This window comes from Fonsecaea erecta (assembly GCF_001651985.1).
Source record: "Fonsecaea erecta strain CBS 125763 chromosome Unknown Scaff2, whole genome shotgun sequence".
Taxonomy (NCBI): Eukaryota; Fungi; Ascomycota; class Eurotiomycetes; order Chaetothyriales; family Herpotrichiellaceae; genus Fonsecaea; species Fonsecaea erecta.
The window spans coordinates 2008049-2032673 of record NW_017387245.1 but is presented as its reverse complement, the minus strand read 5'-3'; the positions used below and the strand labels follow the sequence as shown (position 1 = coordinate 2032673).

The 24625-nt window shown below is 54.5% G+C and overlaps 9 protein-coding genes across 9 annotated transcripts; 5 read left to right on the top strand and 4 right to left on the bottom strand.

Moving 5' to 3' along the window:
- Positions 1–519: 519 nt before the first annotated feature.
- Positions 520–2389, top strand: AYL99_02491 (hypothetical protein; the record flags this gene model as incomplete). Its single annotated transcript, XM_018834007.1, has 6 exons — positions 520–631; positions 703–1419; positions 1475–1822; positions 1871–2028; positions 2082–2156; positions 2204–2389. The coding sequence occupies 6 exons, from the start codon at positions 520–522 to the stop codon at positions 2387–2389; spliced, it is 1596 nt and encodes a 531-aa protein (XP_018696631.1).
- Positions 2390–2877: 488 nt separating this feature from the next.
- AYL99_02490 (hypothetical protein) lies at positions 2878–3410 on the bottom strand (the record flags this gene model as incomplete). Its single annotated transcript, XM_018834006.1, has 2 exons — positions 2878–3258; positions 3345–3410. 2 exons carry the CDS (start codon positions 3408–3410, stop codon positions 2878–2880), a joined length of 447 nt encoding a protein of 148 aa, XP_018696630.1.
- Positions 3411–4117: 707 nt separating this feature from the next.
- AYL99_02489 (hypothetical protein) lies at positions 4118–5902 on the top strand (the record flags this gene model as incomplete). Its single annotated transcript, XM_018834005.1, has 1 exon — positions 4118–5902. One exon carries the CDS (start codon positions 4118–4120, stop codon positions 5900–5902), a length of 1785 nt encoding a protein of 594 aa, XP_018696629.1.
- Positions 5903–6514: 612 nt separating this feature from the next.
- On the bottom strand, positions 6515–12076 carry AYL99_02488 (hypothetical protein; the record flags this gene model as incomplete). The annotated part of the gene is made up of 5 exons (XM_018834004.1): positions 6515–10935; positions 10983–11243; positions 11304–11386; positions 11456–11709; positions 11759–12076. The coding sequence occupies 5 exons, from the start codon at positions 12074–12076 to the stop codon at positions 6515–6517; spliced, it is 5337 nt and encodes a 1778-aa protein (XP_018696628.1).
- A 1670-nt stretch (positions 12077–13746) lies between these two features.
- On the top strand, positions 13747–15486 carry AYL99_02487 (hypothetical protein; the record flags this gene model as incomplete). Its single annotated transcript, XM_018834003.1, has 1 exon — positions 13747–15486. The coding sequence occupies one exon, from the start codon at positions 13747–13749 to the stop codon at positions 15484–15486; it is 1740 nt and encodes a 579-aa protein (XP_018696627.1).
- A 743-nt stretch (positions 15487–16229) lies between these two features.
- AYL99_02486 (hypothetical protein) lies at positions 16230–19059 on the bottom strand (the record flags this gene model as incomplete). Its single annotated transcript, XM_018834002.1, has 3 exons — positions 16230–17309; positions 17368–17577; positions 18973–19059. 3 exons carry the CDS (start codon positions 19057–19059, stop codon positions 16230–16232), a joined length of 1377 nt encoding a protein of 458 aa, XP_018696626.1.
- Positions 19060–19324: 265 nt separating this feature from the next.
- Positions 19325–19795, top strand: AYL99_02485 (hypothetical protein; the record flags this gene model as incomplete). Its single annotated transcript, XM_018834001.1, has 1 exon — positions 19325–19795. One exon carries the CDS (start codon positions 19325–19327, stop codon positions 19793–19795), a length of 471 nt encoding a protein of 156 aa, XP_018696625.1.
- A 575-nt stretch (positions 19796–20370) lies between these two features.
- AYL99_02484 (hypothetical protein) lies at positions 20371–20766 on the top strand (the record flags this gene model as incomplete). Its single annotated transcript, XM_018834000.1, has 1 exon — positions 20371–20766. One exon carries the CDS (start codon positions 20371–20373, stop codon positions 20764–20766), a length of 396 nt encoding a protein of 131 aa, XP_018696624.1.
- Positions 20767–21845: 1079 nt separating this feature from the next.
- AYL99_02483 (hypothetical protein) lies at positions 21846–23397 on the bottom strand (the record flags this gene model as incomplete). Its single annotated transcript, XM_018833999.1, has 3 exons — positions 21846–22563; positions 22697–22904; positions 22962–23397. 3 exons carry the CDS (start codon positions 23395–23397, stop codon positions 21846–21848), a joined length of 1362 nt encoding a protein of 453 aa, XP_018696623.1.
- Between the last annotated feature and the right edge of the window lie 1228 nt (positions 23398–24625).

The following is a 24625-nucleotide window of genomic DNA, read 5'->3' as shown; positions in this document are numbered from 1 at the left end:
TTCGATTAAATGGGAGCTTGAGTTTTCATCGCTACTCCCACTCGCCGTCACGTCTTTGTCACGCGCTAAGCTCTGAACATGCTGTGGGAGAGGAAATCCCACATTCTGGGGCATCTCGAAACCACCACAGGCGTGGTCCATGCAGACCAAGGACGAGGTCGGGGGTCTATTCTCCCCACATGCGGAGCTGCCCTTGTCGATAGAGGGACAGTACTGCGTGCTGCAAGTCCAGTTGCTCCTTTCGTCCAGGGTTCGAGCTGGATGGCGGCTGAGATAAAAGGGGCGATCGAAACATCCTCGCTAAGCTCCACATGTGGACGTCCAACCTCGGAGAACGACACGAAGCTCATTGGCTTTCAATATCGTATCTCTTCTGCCAACTCTGTGGAGGGGATCCCCAGGTTTGGCTGGAGTGTTGTGGAGGGAACACGAGGACATATAGTCCAGGGCACTCCTACACGTGGATGAGTCTGCCTACAGGAGGAAGGAATTTTCCATCTGTTATCCAACAGTACCAAGATGTCGGAAGTTCCACACACCAGCCAAGTCACCCTGCCGGTGACGTCCCTTTGGGCCAATCGCAAATGCCTGATCATTGCTTGCATTGTCGCGACTGCCAATACTCAGTATGGTTAGTTGGCTCCGTCGAGCTCGAGCTCTGAGTTCAGGGCAACAGGTGACTGACAACGAGGAACCCTGAAGGCTTCGACAGTGCCGCAATTGGTGCCCTCCAGGCGATGCCCGGCTTTCTGAAAGTGTTTGGCTTTCCAGACCCGAGCAGCCCGCTAGGCTATGGGATTAGCAGCACATTTCAGCAACTGATCGGCTCTCTGTTGACGCTCGGTGCTTTTCTCTCGTCGATTCTTGCCGGAGCTTTTGGTGCTTTCTACGGTCGCAAGACGGCACTTTGGTTGGCCTGCATCCTGAACTGCATTGGGTTGGCCATTCAGATTGGCACAACAAATAAGGGGGTGATATACCTTGGTCGAATTGTCCTTGGGTTCTCAAATGGTTTCCTCGTCACCTTTTCGAACATCTATACGGCCGAAATCGCGCCGGCTCATCTCAGAGGCGTGATGGTTGCCCTCTTTGCCTATTGGGTCAATATCGGGGCTATTCTGGGTACCATCGTCGACAACTATACCAAGGACCGACTGGACAAAGGTTCTTATCAGATTCCGATCGGCTCCCTTTATATTGTGCCAGTGCTTCTGGGGATTGGACTCTTTTTCGTTCCCGAGACCCCTAGGTGGCTGTTGCATCATAATAAAGAGAGCCAGGCACGGAAGGCTTTGGAAACACTACGGGCGGACTCGCTGGCTCCAGAGTATCTCGAACTCGAATGGGCGGAAATCATTCGCGGCGTCGAGGAAGAAAGACGGGTTGCAAAGTCTGTCGGACTCTTGGATATGTTCCGAGGTGAGTGACGCTGGCACATACGTATGTGTAGCATTCGCGGCTGACTCTGAGCTAGGTGCCGACTTGCGAAGGACGCTTCTGTGCTGGGGTACTATTTTGACCCAGGCAGGTAGCGGCTCGTGGTTTCCTATCGCATACCAAACCTACTTCTTCCAAATTGCCGGGATCAAACAAGCTTTCCAGTACTCCATCATGATCACCTGCATCGGGTTTGTTGGCGTCAATTGCGGCATGTACGCCATGCGCCACCTGGTTGGCAGAAGATTCATCTGTATTTTTGGATCAGTTGTGACAAGTCTCTGCTTCTTGGGGATGGCTATTGCGCAAAGTGTCTCACCATTTACCATTGAGACGGGCAAAGTCACAGTGGCAATGGTCGCCATTTGGGGGTTCTTCTACAACGGTTCGTGAGCTCGCCTCACAATGTGGGATGCTCTACTGACATATCCAGGCTGTGTCGGCGCTGCGACGTATCCCGTGGCCACAGAGCTGGTCAGTTCCCGTCTGCGTGCATGGACTGTGGGATCGGCGACCTCGATTCAATATGTCTTTGCGTGGCTCACCAGCTTCTGTACGCCCTATTTTATCAACCCTACTGATCTGAACTGGGTGAGTACCGCTAGTTCGCCGAAGATTTCATGTCGTTCGCTGATGTTTCCTAGGGACCCAAGTATGGCTACATCTGGTTTGGGAGCAACATTGTCTGCGCCATTTTCTACTTCCTTTGCATTCCCGAGGTGAGATCAAATCAAGCTAGTACCTGGCGCTGGCTGACCAAGAACAGTTAAAAGGAAGGTCGTTGGAGGAGATTGACGAGCTTTTCGAGAAGCGAGTCGGAACCTTCAAGTTCAAGACCTATCAGACGGAGATCCAAGAAAAGGCGCTGCACGATGTCCAAGCCAATACGGGAGCTTTCTTGGACAAGCCAGCAATTACCCATGTCGAAGAATCGGCGGAAAAGGTTGAATGAGCGCGGCCTGCCCTAGCTTCAGAGCCGCCTTTTGAGATTCTGACTACCTGAGGACCACGTAGTAGCGCATCCCTGCTGGCAGGCTGCTGACGGATTGTTGTCCAATCGGAGATACGGTGTCGTCTAGTCCCGGGATTTCGAATGGTTCCGAATTCAGGGGGCTTTTATCCATAGAAGGCTCTCTGAAGACGTTCATATCCACGCATGAACAGTCAATGGTGCAAAGCAACGTTTATCTGCTCCCTCCGTCTGGCCAATCGCCGTATCGAAATGTCATATCTATCGTATAAGAGATGCTGCCCAAGTTTCACCGGAGAATACGGGGAACTGTAACCGTGGCAGCCACGCTCACGAGACAGCAAGACGCTCTTTCGGCGACAGCCCGGCATCGGTCGAGGGCTGGATTCGATCTCATCTACATGAACCCCTGAAGCCTTTCGCATGCCACGCGGGACCTTTTACCCCTTTCCTTTTCCATGGTTCATTTTTCAGCATCCCTCTGCCTGCTCCGTCTTCTCGATCGGGGGCACCCACTTCGTCCGCAAGCTGGCGTAGTACTCAACGCTCGGAGCCAGCTTGTCCCTCACCTCCGGGTCGTCCAGGGTGCCCAGCTGCACGCTCAGCATGCCGGCGTACTTGTCGGCGGCTCCGGTCCTCCACACGGTGGTGCTGCAGACGGGGCAGAAATGCAGGATCTGCAAGGAGCCGTCCGAGGTCTGCGGGTAGGAGAAGGTCTGGGGCGTTGCCGGCTCCAACGATGACGACGACGACGACGCAGCCAGGAGTTTGAACTGTTTATCCAGCAGGAAGATGCCCGTGCTGAACATGGTCGACGTCGACTTGTGGCATTGCGCGCAGTGGCAGGTGAGCTTTTGTGCTACGTGGTCAGTTTCTCCTCCCCTTGTATCCCAGGAAAGGAAAGGTAATGGAAGCATGCGCATAAAGAAAGTCTTACAATCTTCAATGGCTCCCCTTCGAACTCGTACCTGATCTCGCCGCAGAGGCAGCCACCAGTCGGCATTTTGTGGACAAGAAAGTCAGTTGGCCCGTTTTGGTCTTGTCAGGAGAGACAATGGTTGATAGAAGATCAAGCAAGTCAGGCGACCGGTCTTTTCATTGTAGGCACCGGGTATGTATGCTTTAATATGCTCACGCCCAGGAATACGGCGTTGCAGGTTTAGCATGGCAGAGATCGCATCTGTCGGCTCCGAAACGTCCCACCGATGCTCGTAAGCCTGTTAGCGGATATCCATCGAGGCGTCCCTCCTGCAGCAATCCCCTGGTGCCTTAGTCTGCAGTACCAATATGGTACAGTAGCTCTTGGTCTGGGGAAGGGTTCCCACTTTTATTCCGAATTAGGAAGTAGCCTGCGCTCTCGGTGGAACCAGTCATGACTCAGCATGCGTCTTTACATAAGCCACCCATAAGCGCGCTGTTGAGTCTCCGCTTTTTTCGCTGCCATCGTGCAATAGTGCAATAGTGCAATGCGTGGCGAATTACTCCTGAGGAGATAGAATCATTTATCACCGAGCCGAGAGAGCGATCGTGGTGTACTGCGTACAATCTGCAGTTGCATTTCCGATCCGAGATCCCATTATTAATACAATCTGCTGCTTGATGATGGTTCAGTCGCCTAGAGTCCGCCACCACCTTTCCCTTCGAATGGGTAGCAACGCGGCTTGACACAGAACACTCCAGACTAGGAGGGAAGGAAAGAGCCATGTGACGATGAGTAGAGGGCACAACAGGCCAGTGACGTTTGTCTTCGAGGCACAAGGAGGGGCGTCGTCTGGCCTCAACAAGTCCACCATCAACGCTCACATCGCACGACAAGCACATCAACGGCGACGGGAAAAGCAAGCCGCTCTGCGGGCAGAGGGACGCGGCAGCAGCAGCAGCTTCAGCAGCAGCGACAGCGACAATAACAGAAAGAGACAGGTAGAACAACACCAACAGCCCCAACAACAAAAGGGGTCCCCCACCACCGAGGATTATGATAGTGGCTACGAGAGCGGCATCCCCTCGCCGGTGAAGCTGGCGGGGAACTCTGACCCGTTCTCGACAAAGGCCATCGCCGTCACGCCCGAAGTCAACCGTCTCCTGGTCTTTACGCGGGACTTCATCCTCCCCGCCGCGCACGCCACTGAGGCCTCCGTCGCCGGAGGGCGTCTCCACATGGCCCGGTTCTGGAGGGACAGCGTCCGCGGACTCGACAACGGCGGCGGCGTCGCGGGCTACGCGTACCTCGCGCGGTCGGCGGCCATCCTCTCTACACTCACGCCCCGGGACCGCTCGAGCGTCGTGGCCTTGCAGTACCTGGGCAAAGCGACGAGCAATCTGCGGAAATCCATCGTCATGCACAGCAGCAGCAGCAATCCGGACGCCTCGCAGGCCGATGCGTGGGACGTGTACGCGCTGTTCTGTGCCGAGATCGCTGCTGCCAATCTGTCCGCCGCGGCAGTGCATGGAGCGATGCTGAGACGCCTGCTCCAGCCGGTCGGGCGCACTGTGCACGCGGAGCGACGCCTCTTGATGGTGGTGCTGCAGCAGGACATCACGCGGGCGTGTCTTTCCCTGACGAGGCCCTCGTTCGACCTGCACCGGTGGGCAGAGGAATACCTTCCGGCCCGGATCACAGACGACCTCAACGACGACGACAACAACGATGAGGATGGGCGAGGAGGAGACCACAACTACCCGTCAGCGTTCCCCTTCTCACCGGGCGATCTGTCTCCCTCGCTCTCTCCCGCCCTGCGAACCATCTTCCTCGGCGTGCGCGAGTGGCTCGACGCGCTGGGCATCGTGATGCTCAACCGCGACCTGTTCAACCTGGCGCTGCTAACCAACGGCGCCATGAAGATCATGGTGCTCGAGGGCCACCTGCTCAACCTGTACCTGGACAACCACAGCATCATGGAGGATGACGATTCGCTCCGGCGCCAGTCTCCCGCTGCCGGCGCGCTGGCACTGGCCGAGGCCGCCATGGCCCTTGCCGCGCTGTACTGGGTGCGCCGCGCCGCCCACGAGAGGATGGACGCGGGATCCAAGCTCGAGGAAGCCGGGTCGTGGGCCTTTGACATGAGTCGCGCCGTGGCGACCACGCTGCGCGATCTTGACCTGAGGATTCTCCAGTTGGAAGCGTCCTCCTCATCGTCCTCTCCCGAGGCGCACTACCAGGTCCGCCGCTCTCCCCAAGACCGGCTCTGGTGTCTGTACGTGGGGACCATGGCCGAGTGCAACGTCCGCGCACAGCAGAGGCACAGCCAGAGCCAGAGTCAGAGTCTGACACCCCCATTCCCGACCGAGCAGCAACACAGTGCAGGTGCTGACGAGTATTATGACGAGTACTCCTACCACGGCACACAGCTCGTCCAGCTCACCACCACCGGGGCGTGGTCCGAGATCGAGCCGGTGCTGCAGCGGTACCTGTACATCGACATGATCAGCCTCAAGGCGAAACGGTGGTTCGCGAATAATCAATTCACGCCAGGGCCGCACGGCTTGTTTTCTTGACTTTTCTCTCTTTCTCTCTTTCTTCTTATTTTCTTTTTGGGGCGTTGTTTCTCTTCTTTTTCGCTTCTTGTCTCGTCTCATTCTCGTCGTCACTTCAGTCCATGGTGTTGCCCAGCACGGCCCCCTCCCTGCCTTTTCTTTCATTAGAGTGTCTCTCCTTTTTTGGGATCCGTTCCCTCTTTCTTGGTTCGTTCGCCTTTGGTGGGAGGTCCACCATCGTACGCATTGGATTCACCAAGTGAGCGATCGTGTGAGTGCTGCACTTGACCAAACGACGTTGTAGACCAACCAGGCTTGCATTATGCCCGTGAACGAGAATCTTCGCCACATGTAAGAAGTACACTTTTGTGACGTGCCACTCAAACCAATCTTTGAGGCTCATGATGCAAAAAAAAATCGGCATTGATGAATATTAGAGCCTCTCTCATATCATAGTACGCCGTGCATCTGTTCGTACAAAAAGTGTTAAGACCGACAGGCCCATCAGTATCTTCACACTGAAGGTAGAAGAAGGGGAAAACGCTATAATCTGCTCAAAAGGCCGAGAGAATGATTGAGAAGGAAGGAAAAGAAAAGAAAAGACACCCGTTCATCGATCACTGTCCGTCCTCATCAAGAACCACTCATCCAAACCCCGATTCTCGAGCTCCCGCCACAAAACTCGTCGCTGTTGCCGACGCACAGCATGGAGCAATCCCCCTCGGATGCCGACGCGCCTTTGCCCCCATTGCTCGTCAGGCCCAGTGAATTCGAGCAATAGCATTCCCTGCTATACTCGACACCGGCGTATTTGTACCCTTGGGTTTGGCAGGCCGAGATGCAGAACTCCTGCGTCATGGAGGTCGCGTTGGACGTGCTGTATCCCGACAGAGTGCGCTGCGAGGCGGAAGGATCGGTGAAGCATCCCTGGTAGTTGTAGCCCGCGATGGTCCCCTTGGCGCGCGGAGGGGACAGCGCGGTGTTGTTGTAGACACTCAGGCGACTGGATCCGCCGCACGTCTGCTGCGCATTGCCCGCGCACGGCATGTTACAGCCTGTGGCGTTGAGGAGTGTCGAGGGCGAGAGATTGTACCCGCAGTAGCATTCCCGAGAGTACTCCACACCGGCAAGGGGCAGGTTCTGCGCCGAGCAGAACGAAATGCACGAGGGGATTGTCATGGCAGAGTTTGATGTGGAAGCGACGGAGAGGAGACGTCCGTTGGTGAGCTCGGGGGCGCAGCCGAGATAGACGGCGGGGAAAAACGGGTTCGACGGCACAGAAGACGTGGTTGTGGTCAAAGTAGATGTGGTTGTGCTCAACTTTGATGAAGCCGATGAGGTTGTCAGGCGGGTAGAAAGTGTCGTCAGAGTGGAAAGGCCAGTTCGACTCGTGGTTGCCGGAGTTGAGCTCGACAAGACTGCAACAACGCTAGTCGCCGAAGAAGCTGGCAGAAGGCTAGTAGTGAAGCCAGCACTGCCTAACGATGACCCGGACCTCGACGTGCTCATGCTCGTGATCGCACCGGCCGAGGACAGACTGCTAGAGCTAATTCCTATCGTCGTGAGTGATGAAGACGTCACTGAAAAGGAAGAAGTCGTTGACGCTGACGGGCCAGTAGTGGTTGTCAACACAGTTGTAGTGCCGAAAATATTGGCTCCTGTGCTCGTTGAGACAGAAGGTGACCCAGAAATGGAACTGGAAGAAGTGGTAGTGCTTGCTAACGAGCTTGAAGAAGCATTCGAGCTTGAATTTGGCGCACTGGACGTTGAAGCTGCAGAACTCGTAGAAGTGAACGTGGTCGATGACGAGGCTGAGCTCGTGGTGTTGAATATATTAGTCGTAGAGGATTGTCTCAAGCTCGAAACCGAAGTGCTGCTGAACGACAAGGTCGCAGGCTGGGCCGAAGAGGTGGAGGACGCAGATGTCACGAAGGTTGAAGATGCTGTAATGGTCCTGCTCGAGGCTGAACTCGAACTCGAAGGCATCACATACTGGTAAAGAGTCAGTCCGTTCGGCCCGCCACAAATGGTTGATGAATTGCCAGCACAAGTCATAGAGCATCGTCCATCTGTGGCTGTGACGGAGCCGGAGCCCAGGCCATTCCCACAATAACACTCTTGGCCGTATTCCACGGCGAAGTAGGTAAAGCCGGTGCAGTTTCCGGCACAATTTTGTACCGTCATGTCATTCGAGACGATCGCCTTGCCCGTCAAAGCCCGACCGGTTATTTCTGTGTGGCAGTCGACATATTGAAAATAACCAACGCTGGGGACAATGATTGGGCCCGCTGGGGTTGGTGGCGGCTGGGGAGGAGCAGAACTGGTCCAGTTCAAATTTTGATAGAGCGTCAACCCGTTGGGTCCTCCACAAGTGAAGCTGGAGTTGCCTGAACATGCCATGTTGCAGCGTCCATCAGTCGCTGGAGCGCTACCAGAGCCCAGGGTGTTGCCGCAATAGCATTCCCGCCCATACTCGACACCGAAATACTGATACTGCGTGCAGTTGCTGGCGCACGTCTGCAATGTAATGCTGTTGTCAGCAAGCGCGAAAGCACCGAGTGCGCGGCCAGGGATTTCGGTATAACAAGACTGATAGGTGAAATTACCGATTGTGGCTGGAATGGTTGGGCCTGATGGTGGAGGCGGATTGTTGTTTCCGCCACCGTTTCCTCCACCATTTGAGGGCGGCGGCGTGCTCGGAAGGGTGCCGTTGCCGTAGATGTACATGTTGAGGCGGTTCGGGCCTCCACAGTACTCTGTCTGGTTGTTGTTGCAGGTCATGCTGCAGTCGGTAGCACTGGCATTGACGGCGCCTGCCGCCAATGTAATCCCACAGAAGCACTGCCCACCGTATTCGACACCAGAGTACAAATAGCCTTGACAAGCTTGGAGACATGAATTCACAGTGTTGTTGGCATTGGGTTGCACGCTCAGTGCTCGGGAATTAGTGCCTTCGGTGTAGCAGCCCAAACTGTTGTATCCTAGCGTGCCAGGATTGACGTAGGGTCCCGGTGCGTTCGTGGAATTGCCGTCCCAACGGGTAATGTCGCCGAAGAGAGAGATGAATGACCCAGCTCCGTTGATGCCGTTACCACCACAGATCTCATTGACGTTGCCGGTGCATCCAAAATTGCAATTTGCGTCGTCCACCACGGTCTTCGGGCGGTTGTAGCCACACCAGCACTCCTGCGTATATTGCGTGCCAGCGAAGATATACCCGGCTGCCGAGCACATCGAGATGCACTGTTCATTAGTGTTGTTGGGTCCGCTGTAGATATTGACTTGAAGCTGTCGACCTGGATTGTTCTCCATGAAGCAGCCTCCATATCTGTATATGCCTTGCTGGCTGACCGGGTCCAGCGGAGATGCTTGTTCCGAGACAGCATTGCAAAAGAATTGGATATGCTGCTTCCCAAAGTTCGGATCGTTCAGGTTCATGGTCCATTGCGCAGTGCCATTGTAGGGGTCGACGTCGATCTGGCTCTTTGGGACAGAGCAATACAGCGTTGCGGTGAGGTTTTGTCCCGCGTAGACCAGGGTGCCCTCTGCGAGGTCGACTTGGTTGTTGGCGCCAATAATGCTTCCGGCAATACCGAAAGGAGGCTTGCTGACGGTTACTGACAACGCCGCCGCGTTGGTGGAGCCGTTGTTGGTCAAACGCATCTTTAGATACCTGCTGGTGTTTTCTGTGACGTTGCCAAAGGTGAAGGAGGTGGTGTTGTCGAATGGGACCCATCCCCCGTCTATGCTCTGGAATTCGAGTACTGCGTTCGGCTCATCTGATCCGGCTGCGAGGACATCAATCACTTTGGTTCCACCGTTGGAGACGAAATTGATGAACACGGCGTAGTTACCGGAGTACGGAGGGTTGAAATTGATTGGGACAGTGACAGCGCTGTTAGGAGGTATGGATGACGGCATATTGTAGAATGTGAAAGCCGACGCCACAGTTGCTGCTTGGGTGCCATTAGGCGGGATCCAGGGTCCTGTCTCACCCACGATGGAATATTGAATATTGTTGATTGATAAAGGGCTGTTTCCGAGATTGCTGATGACCACAGATTGGTTGACTCCGCCGATCTCCTGTCCAGTAATAACACCATTCCAGCTGACAGTGTTTGGGGTGACCATCAGGAGAGCAGCCTGACTCTGGCCAGTCCCCTTCAGTTGAACGGGGGTATTGATGCTGAACCCGGGAGCTTGCTGAGTCGTGTTCAAGATCACTGACGAAGATAGTGGGCCAACGGTTTGTGGAGTGAAGGTAGCCTGAAACGAAAACTGTTGCCCTTGGGCGACTGTCAGAGGGAAATTCGGCAACCCTACAACGGCAAAGTTTGGATTTCCTGAAAGGCTGGCAGCGGTGACTGTGACGGCGGTATTGGCCGTACATTGTACAGTCATTGGCGCTGCGGTTGTACTGAGATTAGCGGTCCCGAATTGAAGAGCTGTGCAGTTCAGGGGCAAATTGACAGGTGCTCCGTAAGCATACAGGTACCCGAGCGTAGTGCCCTGATAGACAATGCCATTTCCAAAGACCGGTCTGGTGAATTTTGTCGTTCCTGGCGTAACAAACGAATTGATCTCCGTCATGAGCCCATTCTCATCGGGGATGGCATTGTAGATTCGAAGATTGGACCCTTCGACATCCGACGTCCACACCAAGCCAGTGCCAGGCTGATCGTTGAGCGAAGTGACAGTACCGTGGCCGACACCGAGGATGTAGGCATTCTTTTCAGGAGAATCAGCCACCTTGTTGAAATATGGAACGCCGTCGTTGCACGAGAATTTGAACACGTGAGTCTGATACTGGATGACGTTGATGTATATGTAGCCACCCTCGAGTGGGTAAACACCAGCTCCAGCGTAAACAGAGTTTTCGTTCTGATATACTTGGAGCACGTTGTCCAGCTTGTTTGGTCCATTTTGATAGCCCCCGAGGTTGTCAAGATTGAGCCAATAGGTCTTTCCACTCTTTCCGGTGACGACACCGATGCGTTCGACGTCACCGCAGGAGAACTCACTCGGGAGGAGTTCCAACGGCGACGTCCCGAGGTCTGCGCCATGTTAGCTTTCGTTTCAACGTTGAGGGAAGCATTCCTACCTTTGTCAGCACCATCAAGTTGCACTTTCTCCCACGGCATGAAAAAATCGACGACAGTCAGAGAACCATCATCATTGATTGCCATGTGCACGGCAGCTTCTTCCAGTGCTGTCGGTGGATTTCTCCCGTTGACCGGTATCCCATTGAGCTGAGAAGCATAACCATTGCCAGAAGCGAAGAACATTGATCCTTGATCGTCGCTTGCAATACCACCACCAGACATCCAGACGCCCGCCCCAGGAGTGTCAGGGCCGACGCCAGCTGCGCATTGTCAGAGACAACGATTCTGGCCGTAGGGGTGTAGGTGTAGTCATGACTTACCACCTTCGGTCGCGAATTGTTCGACGAGTTGTCCGGTGGTCTTGTGCCAGCCCACGATCCAGCCGGTGAAGTTGTACTGAACACTGGAACCAGACAGTCTTGGTCAGTCGTTCCTCGAATCCCAACAGCACGTGAAAGGGAAATATACGTACCAATGGCTAGCAAACCCGGCGTACACATAGTCACCTGTGTGAAGCAGACCAGGACGTTGATGATGAATTCCACCATTGAATGACCGGACGGGATTGTTTGTAGCTACCATGCCTTCCAAGTTGACTGGGAAATTGGGTCGCTCAGAAAGGTCTACAGTGTTGATGGCGTGGATGTAATAGCGACCATTCGGACGCCCAGTTGCTCCGGTAAGACTTTGATCAATGTACGTCTTGGACGTCAGGTACCATGTATCCTGGTCTGGAGTCAGCATTCGACGTTGTGAAAGGTAAGGAGCAGCCCACCGTATCTGGATCAATAACACCGGTTGCCGTCACGCCAACAGTCGGGTTGATATCAACGCAGCCATCCAGATCGCTGACCAGGAATGGGCGAGCCAGGTTCCGAGATGCAACGATAACGCCAGTATTGGCAACTATCTTGTACACATTGTTCTGAGTGGTTGCAACATAGACGTATTGAACACCATCGGAGCCGGTATACACCAACGGCTGAGAGAATATTTGTTCGGGTACGTTCTGTCCGCCGATGGGATATGTTCCAGGAAGCAGAGTCTTGAAGAGCAGGCCGAACTGATCGCTTCCAACCACAGCTGGATCCATGTTGTGGTTGTTCTGGTAGCCGGTTCGGTCGTTTGACCCACCCCACGTGATGGTGTCTGTACTGTCAAGGGAGTCGACATATTGGACGAACAACACATTAAAAGACAGGAAAATAGTAATGAGTGACTGAGTCGAAAAGGAAGGGAAAGAACGCATGGTGGTAAACGAGTGTATGAAAGCAAACGAGTGACGAAAGTTGAATGGACAGCAAATGAGTGTATGAAGAGTTGGTACAAAATCTCAACAAGAAGACGGGGCAGTCTGCATAATATCATAGCCTCAAATGTCCTCCTTTGGGAAAGCCACGGACAGCTTCAACCAGGCTTCGTCATCTGGATCGCGGTCTCGGCTATAAGGCCAAGTCCACATAGTGGGAGAGGATTGCGATGTGGTCTGAAAATCTTGATCAGGAAGGCATTGAAACAAAATTGAATCAGGGGCCATGTCCATGGCAGAGGCCTGGGTGCGATGAGTCTGTATTTCAATTCGAAATGAAATGCACTATGTCGAGTGATACTTCGGATAGCACGGTCCTGCGAGCCATGCAACAGAGGCTGCAGGCCAGAGAAGACAGCAGGCCAATGCCGGGTGTTGGACCAACAGTCAAGCCGAATTGAATGATCGTAAAGGCGTGGAACGGAAAAGACCTGTCAGTTCTTGAAAAGGGGACTTGGAACATCGCTCGAGAGCGATGGCGCGTCCACGGTGCAGCACAGGCGTGAGGCTCGATCAACTCATCTCGCTATAGCGAACAGGCCCAAAGGCAGATCGAAATAGGAATTCGAAACCAGTCCAAAGGCCGAAAGCATTATTTAGTTGCTGTCAAGCTGCAGAACTACCTCGTCCTCTAGACATAAATAGGAATCCTGGTTCAGGTCGCAATACGCACGGGCCACCTGCCGAGAGCAAAATGCCAAGGCGCTAAAGTGGGCTATTCCATACGTGGGTTAGCAACGGATTACTAAATATCTCTGAGCACGTGCACCAAATGCAATCCATATTTCTCATCTTCATCCCTGACTCAACTCGGCTGAAGCATTTGAACTGCACAGAAAGCAACAGGGGGCGCCCAGAGTTTCGAACGAACCACTGTGCAGAAGAACTGACCAATTGACTGTTTCCTCCCCTCACTACTCACAGCACTTATATTGTCTATCAGGTAAGCACTTTAGGTAAGCCTTGCCACAATCTAAGTTTCCGTCGGGCATCAGTTCAGTCAAGCGTGTCTGCTGTTGAGAAAAGGCTTATTTGTGCCCCCTTGCGGAGCCAAGAAAGATGATTTCTATGATTGGTGCTACAGGCTGCACGTCGTCGGATGTTTCCCTATTCGAAACTTGCCAACAAACGCCATACACTGAATCTACCCAACCATCTGGACAAGCTGAGAGTTTCGACGCCACAGTATCCCTGCTTTTACTCCAGACCGTTAATCAGTGGCCTGATCTCATGCCCTGTCTTCCACGTGGGCATCACGCTTTTACCGAATACAGACGATGACATATGCAACCTCTGGGCAAAATGCTATGTTCTTGATGGGGGCGAAATGCCTCGAACGGGGGTAAAAAGGCCTCGATGCCGGCTGCTCTGGCCGCCAACGGGCGCACTTCCAAAAACTGACTCTGGTGGATGACAGACGTTCACTCAGAACTCCCTCAGCACTGTAGCGACGCATGGCTCAGGTTGACATCACGTTCCTGCCTGTGCTCGCACGAGATAGTTCCCAACGCGATCGCGAGCTATATCAGGCTACTGCGAGATCTCATGCGGCCAGACTATCACACAAGTGGCGGCAGCAGAAGCGATTTGCCGCCGACATTGCACATCACCAACGTCAGCAGATTGCCGAAGAACAACAACTGCCGGCTGGCGCCAGCGAAGCAGCATGGAGCAACGCGTTGATCGCGCCAGGTCTGGCCTCGGTCCTTCAAAAGGGCAACTCGGACCCGTTTAATGCTCTGGCAATTCATGTTACCCCCCGTGTCAACCAGATCTTGACATTCTTCAAGCATGGCTATCTGCCAATGATCTATCCGGCCTTTATGGGCTCGGAGGACGCCATCCGACGGATCTCGGCCTTGCAGACTCAGGAATACCGAAACGGTATACAGGCGCTCCGCCTTGAATGCAGCGCCCGAGCTCTTCTCTTCATCAACGTGGCCTTCATGATCAAAGTCAACCCTCATCAGGGCTTGGAGGATGAGGCGCTCCTCCTCAAGCACCAAAGCATCAAGGCGCTCCGTCGCGAATTAGTCAAGGGGAGTGTCGCTCAGACACAAGCGCTCGTGTTGGACAGCGTGGCGATGCTGTTCCGCGGAGCTCTGATCGCCGGGGACCTGGACGAAGCGGCACTTCACGCCACCACTTTGCGAAGCCTGCTGGTGCAAAAGTATGATCGCGAGGGCGGCGTCTTCGATCTCGGCTTCCTCTTGCGAGTCCTGTACCAGAACAAGCAGCTGTCGGTTTTCAGCTTCTCGCTGTCTATCTTTGACGTCGAGGAGTGGGTGCCGAAAGTGCTCGCGGCTTATCTGGAGCCGTCCAAGGCTTACCTGGAGCCTTTCCAACAGGCCGTGCGCCGCAGACTCGATCCTTGCGTCTCGGCAGAGCCCCTCCGCTCTTTGTTCGTCGAAATGATCCTGGGAGATCACATGCTGGGTCTCCCTGCGGAATCGCACCCCGGAGAGCAGCTGTTCTCGATGGTCCAAGTCTGGATCCACATCCAGGGGACCATCCTGCACAGCCGTTTGGTCGACTTTATTCTGAAGACTGAGGCCCTGCACCACCTCAAATTCGACCCGGTCACGGAGACGCCAATGCCGAACCCTGGCGAGAACCTCTACTGGCAGACTCAGCGGGCGCTCGCGCTCACGTTCCTCATCATGTTCGAGTTCAACCGGACGAACCTGGAGTCGGTGCAGACCGTCTTCGTCAACGCGCGGGACTATATCGCCCGTCTCAGATCCGCCCTGTCACTGACCATGCACGCTGCAGAGCTTGCGCGTGACCCCACCAATTGGTCTGGTAGTGGCGATAGTGACCCTGCCGCAGATCCGGCTCCGGTCGAACAACACAACGCCCTTCTCTACGCTCTCTGCGTCGGCAGTTGGACGGAGAAGAAACACAACCCTCCATCCTCACAGTACGGCGGCGGCGGTACCGGAAACAGTGACGACAGCCGTGACGGTAATGACGACCCCAATGCAACCCGCAGCTCCAATGGCAATGACAATGACCATGACAATCCCGATGACACCTGGTGGTTCGCGACCAACCTCGCGCGGCACGCAAGAGAGATGGGGTTGAACGGCTGGGAGGAAGTCAGAAGCATCTTGCACGGCTTCTACGATGTTGACGCCTACATGCCTGGCCTGGATGAGTGGGTCAATGAACTCCTCGCGAGGAATACTAACTAGCTGCTAGCTGCTAGCTACTAGCTATGTGGGTCGGAGCAGGCAAGGCCAGGCACGGCACGACACGATACGGCATGGCAACTCAGGTTAGGTTAGGTCAGTAAGTTGGAAAAGTTTGGTTTGTCGCGTGCGTATGTACTGAATTGGGTGGGTTAAGTACGTTAGTCGATAAAGGATTACGCAGAACGGAAGCCGAGCGGTTTAGCATCCGGTCAGCTACGAGGGATGGGCACTTACTGTAGGTATCCACTTGGGTATGTCGGCTGGGTAGTGCGGCTCATCGATTAATATAAAGGACGGAATGACTGAACGGGCCATTCTGCTCTCCATCTTCTTGGTTTTTGGGTACGAGTTCTCCATCCCCAACGATCTATCAATCTACGGTGTTAGTAGCCCACATTGCCCGCAGGACAGCGCGCCCATCCCATGGTCGGAAATCGAGCACCAAAGCCACCGGCCCGTGTACATACATCATTCTGTGGGAATCGATACCACTGCTCCCGGGCCCATGCAGAAAAGGGATCCGGCTCACTATCCCAGATAGATGAATTAGGCCATAGAACCGCCAAGCGCTCTGGTCGAGAAAGTGACCCCCTAGCGCAACGCTCATGAGTTTGGCGCGGTAAAGCTGAAGGGCCAGACCACCGATAAAAGGAGGCCAGCCATTGCGGCTGGAATGCGCAAAACCCAACCACCGTGTCCCCGTCACCGTCTGCTCTGCATAGTTGGTGGTGGCAGCCACACCCCTACTCCGTCGCCGGCCTGCACCTCACTTTGAGATGATTCTCGCCGTAGAAATTGGGCAGGAAGGAGTCGCGGTACCGCAAGTCGGCGGGCGGGGAGGCCGGGTCGATCTCCAACCGCTCAAAGCGGCGCAGCATGGTTGCGAAGGCGACGTACAGCTCGCACCACGCGAGGTTGATGCCCAGACACGACCGGGGCCCGCGGCTGAACGCGACGAGGTTGGACTCTAGTTCTCTGCCGGTGCCGGTATTGTGGAGCCACCTCTGAGGCATGAACGCGTTCGGGTGGTCGAATATGGTGGCGGATGAATGCACGAAGACGCTGGAGATGCCGACTACCGTCCCCGGGGGGATTTTGTGGGAGGCAATGGTGGCGCCCGTGGCGGGGACGACGCGGAGGAGGGGGGACACCACCCCCGGTGCGATGCGTAGAGATTCTTTGATGGTCGCGGTGAGTAAGGGCAGAGGCTCGAGTGCCTCGAAGGAGCTCGGCGGAGTCGCCAGATCGGGCCAGACAGAACGGACCTCGTCGCGAAGAGCGTGGTAGAGTTCCTGGTTTGCCGGCTGCAGAATGTGATTGAAGCCGACCATCAACGTGTTGCCGACGGTGTCGCCGCCTCCGAACATCAGCGCCTGGGCCTCTTCATACAACGATTGCTTGTTGGGGATCTGCTGGCCTTTGTGCGCCTCGGGATCGAGAAGTCGATGATAGATGATCGGGTGGGGAGCTTCCTTGAGCACGCCTGGATTCGCTGTGACTTCGTCGACCTGATTGCGTAAGATGACCTGAAGACGCGTCAGGCCTGCCGTCTCGGGTGATGCTTTGATGGCGATGTTGGGCGGGAGGGAGAAGACGAATTTGCGGAAAAGGGCCAGATGCTTGAATTGGATGAAGGCCGGCCCAGACGCCTCCATGGCTTCGATGATAGGGGCATTGTAGCCAGGCACGTCGATGGCGTTAACAGATTTAGCGAAGCAGAAACTGGTGATGGTGTCCATGGTAAAGCATCTGAAGGCGAAGAACAAGTCGGACGACTTGCCCGCAGCAAAGTCCTCCGAGAGTCTCTGCACGAGATGGTCCATCTTGATGGGTAAGACAGTCAGACACTGCTGCTCCGAACGGCGTCCGGCCTTGACTTACATTCTTGCGAACCAGAGACTGCATCTGTAAAATATTTCGTCTGGAGAAGAGCGGCTGCAAGACGTCTTTGCGTTGCTTGGCCTCGTGGTATGTGAGGAAGCCAAACGAGGAGTGGTCCTCGCCAAAGCATTCGTACAGTGCCTTGTCCTTGTCCCACCGGTTCGCATTGTTGTAGATATCGTGGTAGGCTTGCGGGTTAGAGAAATGGAGCTTTCACAAAATCAGTCAGGGATAAGAGAGGGTGTTGGCGAAGTTGTCTAGACCTCGTTCGGCGCAACACGAATCACGTCTCCTTGATGTCACGTTAGTGCCATGCCTCTCCCGAGTATCGTCGACTTGCCATAGCGCTGATGCAGTTCAATCAGGACATCCGTCCAGCTTCTCTGCAGGAACAGCTCGATATATGTCTTATACCATGCCGAGGCTTGGGCTGGGAGAGGACCTGGATAACTTCGGAGTGGGTGGAGAAGGACATTGTACAAGAGTTGGGCAATCTGCAGGGCCAGCCAGGCGAGGATTGCCAGAAGAGCCACTAAAAGGGGGCTGTTCCACATGTTGTGGACCTGTTGATACGTACTACCCTCACAAATGAGCCGGGTGAAAGTGTTCTGCCTCGTAGAGTGCCGTCGATGCTGTGGGAATGTCTGATTTTGAGGTTGCAATTGAGGGCCAGACACACGACATCGGCCTAGCGCCATCAAGCTCCCCGTCCATGCAGGAGCAAGCTGTCAGAACCAATCCTAGGGGGACTCCTGTGATAAGGAGCCGCCATGCCATGTCCATGTAGTGTTGCAGAAGCCCAGGAGGGCGTTTGACCAACACACCAAACGTTCGTTAAAGCTTTTAGCGGACGCTCCACTGACCCCGCTTGATCAGATGCTTATCTCGAGCGCCAATCGATCTGCCGAAGGGAGTGGGTGTTTATTGGTACCGTGTGGGAAGCAATTCGCGGGTGTCGGGGTGCTGGATCAGGGCGATCCCATCCCCTGCCGCTGCCTCTGTCGCCTTGCCTCCAGGATAGTGACAGCATGATGACTCGGTCGCGGGAAAAAGACACCCAAAAACCTAGGAGCTAGCTCTCAATGATCCCCAATTCCAGATTCGTCACGGCAACACCGACGATCAGCGTCTGCTTCTTTTCGCCGCTCCCTCGCCTAGAGACTTTGGAGGAGAACACAACGGTCCCGAACAGACGTCTACAGACAATGGTGTGATGATTGTATTTGAAGACAGCCAAGAATACCATGCCCAGAGAATGTTCTGTGATGTGCCTGATATAGTGCAATCATAGGCATCGTGGGGAAATCGGCCAAGCACGATCGCGGCCAATGAATCGAGTGTGTTGTTGGGCGTGTTTCGTATCGGTCGCCCGCCAAGTGACGCGGCCTAGAACAACTGTGGCGCGTGGGCGTGATCTCTACCCGGGTATGTACCTAGGAGTGTATCAAAGTGTGTACCTGGCCATGTCTGAAAGGTGGTGATGCCTGACCACTCGACCAACGCGGCCATGACGTCGCCTCCAATGGAAACAATCCTACACGACGAGTCACCAGATCCTGGCGCCACTCAGCTCACTCTCTGCACCTGCGATCCTCAAGCCCGCACATCTCGGCCTTCGTCCCCGGTTTCCTCATCATCTTGACTTGCCCCCTGCATTCTTAAAGCGGCCCATTCGACTTCTCCACGAGACATATTGACCATCCAGGATTCTTTCTCCGCGACCACGTAAACTTAACCAACCTCCATCTTGCCACCTCTCACTTCGTCTGGGATATCTCTCGAGCACCAGTTGGACCTCGGTCAGTCAGGAAAAAGGATAGAAAGTCAATATTAAAGCATACCAAACACCCTCTCTTCTTGCGCCTCCGTCACATCCCAACGATCCAGGAGGAAGGAGCGAACCTCCGACTCTACCTACCCACAGGCCAAAGCGAAATCACCCCGCAGAAAAGAAACAATGGCATCATCACCACCCTCCTACACGGCCAAAGCCGACCCCCGGAGGGACAGACCGCCGCCATACAAGGCGTCGCATGGGTTCGCCAACAGCCAAGAAGAACTGGCGGCGCTCCGAGAATTCGCCAACTCCAAGCTCTACGTCGAGCCGGGCTCCCATGGCATGTTGCCGGACCTGCGCGGCGGGGCCGGCGGGCTGCAGTCGCTGGCGTGGGGAGGGCCCAAGGGGGGTGCCGAGAAGCCGTATTGGGAGGTCGGCTGGCCCGCTCCGGAGAGCAGGGAGGAGCGCAAGAGACGCAAGGAGCTTGAGAAGCAGAGGAAGAAGGAGGAGAAGGAGGAGAGGGAGAGAGAGAGGGACAGGGACAAGGACAAGGACAAGGAAATCCACACGGAGAGGCGAGGGAGTGTGGCTGAGAGATTGATGAGGGTCATCAGTCGCGGCAGCAGTAAAGATGGAGATGCGATTTCTTGATGACAGGGGGAGGGAAAGAGGGGACACTGTCGATTTCAATTGTACTCGGTGCCTACTCTGCCTATGAACCCCATACATGCATCGGGGCCTCATTCCGTTCTATTTTTCTTCTTCTCTGGCATTTGCTATCTAACCGATAGCATACATCATGATCTCTTCGGGTGTCAAACAGCCCTAATGATGAGTATAGTATACAATCAATCATCCCTACATACCTCCTCACACGCAATGGGAGGGAGACCGAGTACGTAGGTAGGTACTGTAGGTACATACAGTAAGTCCTCGGTACATATTTTGCCGATTAGGTATTTAGCAACCACAGAAAGACAGAGTGGGACGCGTGCAATACGCACCGCTCCACTGGGTATGTACTGTATGTACCTTGGGTTATTAGATGGGTTAGGTACTGTAGGCACTGAACCAATCAATTAATAGTGGCCCCTAAATATTAATCCAAAAGAATACGCACCAGCGCCATCGCCACGTATCCCGTCCTGGAACTGAAGTCGGCGTTCTGCACCGAAGAATGCCTCTTCAAGGTCGGCCGGAGGGCTCCCACGAACCCCAAGGAGGTCATGGCCGCGCACCTCGCCGCGGTCGAAGCGGACGCAAAGCGTGGCACCAGGAGAGTCGTCAGCTCAGCGACCCTGTCGGACAGATTGCCTCTGTGCCTCTCGATGGTGCAGCAGGGCCTGACGACGAAATTGCTGGGTGAGGAGAAGATCCTGTTCCCGCTCGAGACCCTCGACGACGAGGACGTCGTCAGCCCCAACGAGGCGCCGCTTATCCTGATCATTCACGGGCGCGACGACACCGCGGTCCCCGTGGAAGGCAGCGAGAAGTGGGTGCAGAAGGCCCGCGAAAAGCCCCGAGACCACGCCAAGGTCGCGTTGGTCGTCCAGCCGGGCGACCATGGCTTGGACACGGACCAGAACGTGAGGCTGGACATGCCGTGGTTGGGGACGGAGTAGGGAGTCCAGCTCCATCTTGGGGGCTATTGGAGTCAAGATAGAGAATGCCACACTGCCTAAAGACACAGGTCAACATGGTTGAACAGTTTTACTCACGTTGGTCTCGACGAGACTTACGTGCCAGACAATACAAAGCCTTCAAATGCTGACAAACACCATCAGGAGACCCGGCCTGGAGGTTCCCTTCCTTTTCTTTTCCCATTCCGATATCCGCACAAGACCATATCGCGAGCTCAATTAAGTCATCCCATCCCCGCTCCTAAATCTCCAGAGAGTAGAGGAGAAGGAGCAAGAAAAAGAAAGACTGAAGATTGGTTATGGAGAAACGGGCACCACAGGAGAGATCCAGGAAGGTCTTCTTCCGATCGTACAAAGCTGAAAGGAAGTGCCTAGACGGACGGCCTTCTGCCTGCCTTGAGCTCGATCAGTTACTGTAGACATGGAGTCCACGGCTGAATAAAGTAGCAGATCGACTACAGTGCAAAAGTCGAGGGCCTCGGTCAGATTGCAGCACAGAGTAGAATGCCATCGATGCATCTTATTCGTGCCACCGGTGTTTATATTATGAATCTGGGTTCCATCCATGCTCGCCAGGTGCGCAAGAGATCCTGAGAGCAAGTGACCGACAACAGCTTTAGTAGACCACGCCATATTTTTCCGCCCGTTGGAAAAATCCCGCCAGTCTATTTCGTTTCCATAGGGGCCAGTCCTTTGGTATCCCCCAGTGCCGACCCGTCTAAGTATACACGTTGAAAAGACAAATTTTCGCCATCCGAGCTCCATGATTCTGTTTGTCCTCTGGGATGCTCGAAGAAAATAAAGGCGCTCAATTGTGAAACTGTGATAGTCGTTCAATTGGTCCCAGCCATTGAGGTCTGACATATTTCCAGACAGTTTAGCATGTTGCTTTGTGAAAAGTCGATGAGGGTGAATAGAGTCTCGAAAGCTTCAGAAGCACTTCAAGATGAAGTGATGTCGACGAGAGGGAAGCCGAGCCAAGCGTTGTATGTGACGGTGTGGCGATGCCGTCGCTTCTGCCCGTCCCTCTCAGTGGTGACGGAAACAAGATGGTGGAGATGTCAACCAGTTTTCGGCCCTGCCTTTTCTGCAAACAAGGTCTTCATCACGTAGGTCCATTTGTCACTGACAAGGTCTTTGAACCTTTCCCACCTGGACCGGTTGAGTCTGTTGCTGAGTTCGCGATACATGTACATTTCCGCCCAACAATCTCGACCCCACTCACACCCGGCCATGTTGACCATAAAGTCCCGTTCGTGCTCGTTGTAGTGGAATCTGGGGTCCAGAAGAGGCTTCCCATCTTCGGCAGCCTGTCCTTGCTCCAAATGAGCGGCACATGCACCGGGGGGAAATGAGTTGATTTTGCGTTGGGGGATAAATGCGAAGTGTGTCCGGAGGTACGGCTGCGACGCATACAGGTGCTCCAGCGCATCTTGCTCCTTGTGTTCCCATTCCATATGTTTTTGCTCGTACAGGACAGGGTCCCACCACAAATCAAGTAGCCGGTCGGTGAACGGAGATCGTCGAACGAAGAAGGACCCCAGGTTGAAACCATCACAGTCCTGAGGGATGATGATGTCGATGGAGGATGTCAAATTGTCGCCAGTAGGTGACCGGGCGACCGGATCGAGAAATTTGGTGATGGGAGGGTGGGTAATGTCGAGGGGGTTGTAGACGTTAATGTCGCGGTACACGTTTTTGTCGAGGTTGTTGAAGATGTGGGATTGGAGTGATATTGAAGGCTCCATGATGAAGGTGTTTAAGTCGAGCCACCAGAACCTGCTTGCCGTCAGTCACACAACACTTAGCTCGTCTGCGGGTGCTCTCTCATACCATTCAGCCTTTGGGTACCTCCATGGCGTTGCGGATCAGGTCAACCTTCTCCCAGCTCTCACGCCATTCGTGAGCGTACCTCTTCTTGGTGCTCATGTCGGCAATGTCCAATATGTACCCCCATCGGTCGGTGTATCTCTTTTTGTTTCTCACGCTGTCGCGCTCGATGGCCCATTCTCTAGGACCTTTCCATTCCATAACACCGCCGCCCTCATTGGCCCCAAGGATAATAACGAATTTGCTTCCGCCGCCGAGATGGGAGTTGCCACGGTATCTGGACAGCACATCTAAGACGGGAGGTTAGGACAGCGCGGGAAGGGGGGAAAAGTGTCCACGGGACTTACTGGTCTGGGACAATATAACTGTCGTCAGTGTGACAATGGACAGTATTATGAACAGAAACTTGAACCTCCTCAAGACATTGCCAGCAAACGTCTTTATTCTCGCCAGACTCCCTCCCCCTCTTGGAGACCACCGGCTGCGGCCAAGTTTCTCGGGGTCCTTCCAGTTGGCCGACAAAGGAGTGTAGGGACTGAAGACGGGGAGCGTCGAGGAGATTTTCCGTTTGGACCGCAGAAAGAAGCCCTCATTCTTGGTCTGCACACTGGGGTACCCTCTCACTTGAGCACTTCTTGCCTTTGCCGCAGCCCAGTGGTCGTCATTGTTGCTGTAGCTGTTGACTCCGGCATACAAGCTGCTGGGCGTTGAGCCACGCTCAATCAACCCCGGTGCGTTCCATCCTCCGTTGGGCAGTGGTGAGACCGATCGAGAATGGGACATCGGAGTCGGCTGGTGGAAAGGAGGAGTCACAGGACGGGGACGGTTGGGTGCGCATCAGAGGGCACAGCGACTGGCAGTGGTGAGTACTGCGGAGCGGATTGTCTTGCTACTGGAGGTGGTGGCAGAAAGGGTGGGTGAGGGTACAAAGTTGACAATAGAGGCGCCAGATGTTGATTCAGCTCATCTGACTGAAGGTGCAGGACCGTCCACACACCCGCAGCAAGACCAGGATGAAAGTGATTGCGAATGCATCAGCAGCCACATGTACTGTATCAGATGGTTCTCATTGACTCAACAGAAGGCAGCCCGGACTTTAAGGGAGGGGTTATTTATTTTCTGGAATTCGAATCTGTGATTATTTAGCAGGTTACAAAACCCCAACTGGAAAACCCGACAACCCACGCTGCGCGCCTGCGCCCGCAGTACTAATTACTAGCTGCCAAGCACCTTCCCGTGTCCTGGTCTGCTCGACGACCTTATTGTCGACTCCCGTACCGTAGTAGTATTTATCCGGTCGTCAGGCTCGCCAGTACCCGCCCAGCTATTACTCCATGGGGACAAGTGGTGAGTATGGAGGCATGTGGTGGCCGAGAACGTCGCATTACCTGCAGTACTTGAGACACATGGTGGTCCTCCACAGAGACGACACCCTCGCCCGGATGGGCATCTCAGCACAGGTCAGAAAATGACAGGTGTCTTTTCTTCAGGATGCACCCGCTATGATTGACTGCGACAATAACAAACCTCCTCCCCCTTCATCCCACGCAACAAAGTGACCGAGTCACCGCCTCTGCGGTCGAGTCGCTCCTTTTTACACGCATGAAATATTCAGGGACAGGCACAAAAGTCGGTGGAACCTCTTGAGACATTGGTGTAGTTGGGCTCCGCTGTTGGATCTCCGGCCGTCCGCTGTTCTGCGATCGACCTATTGTTGGCTTCAGATATTGGTGGGAATCTGCATACGAAGATGGATTACTCCTTTCTCACTACCATCTGGCGCTATCCACTGTGGTTACAGGGCCCACCCTGGGCGTGATGATGGCGTGCCTCCATGCCTAGTGACCGCAGACCCTTGTCCCAAGTGGACCCTATTGTAGCTATGAAGCCAACCCATCCCCTGCTTATCACAACCTGATATGTGCCTAGCTGGCCTGCATTGATCAAAAGTCAAATCAATCGTGACGGGACGGCAGATCAGTGACAGATATCAATCAGTTGTTGAAGCAGG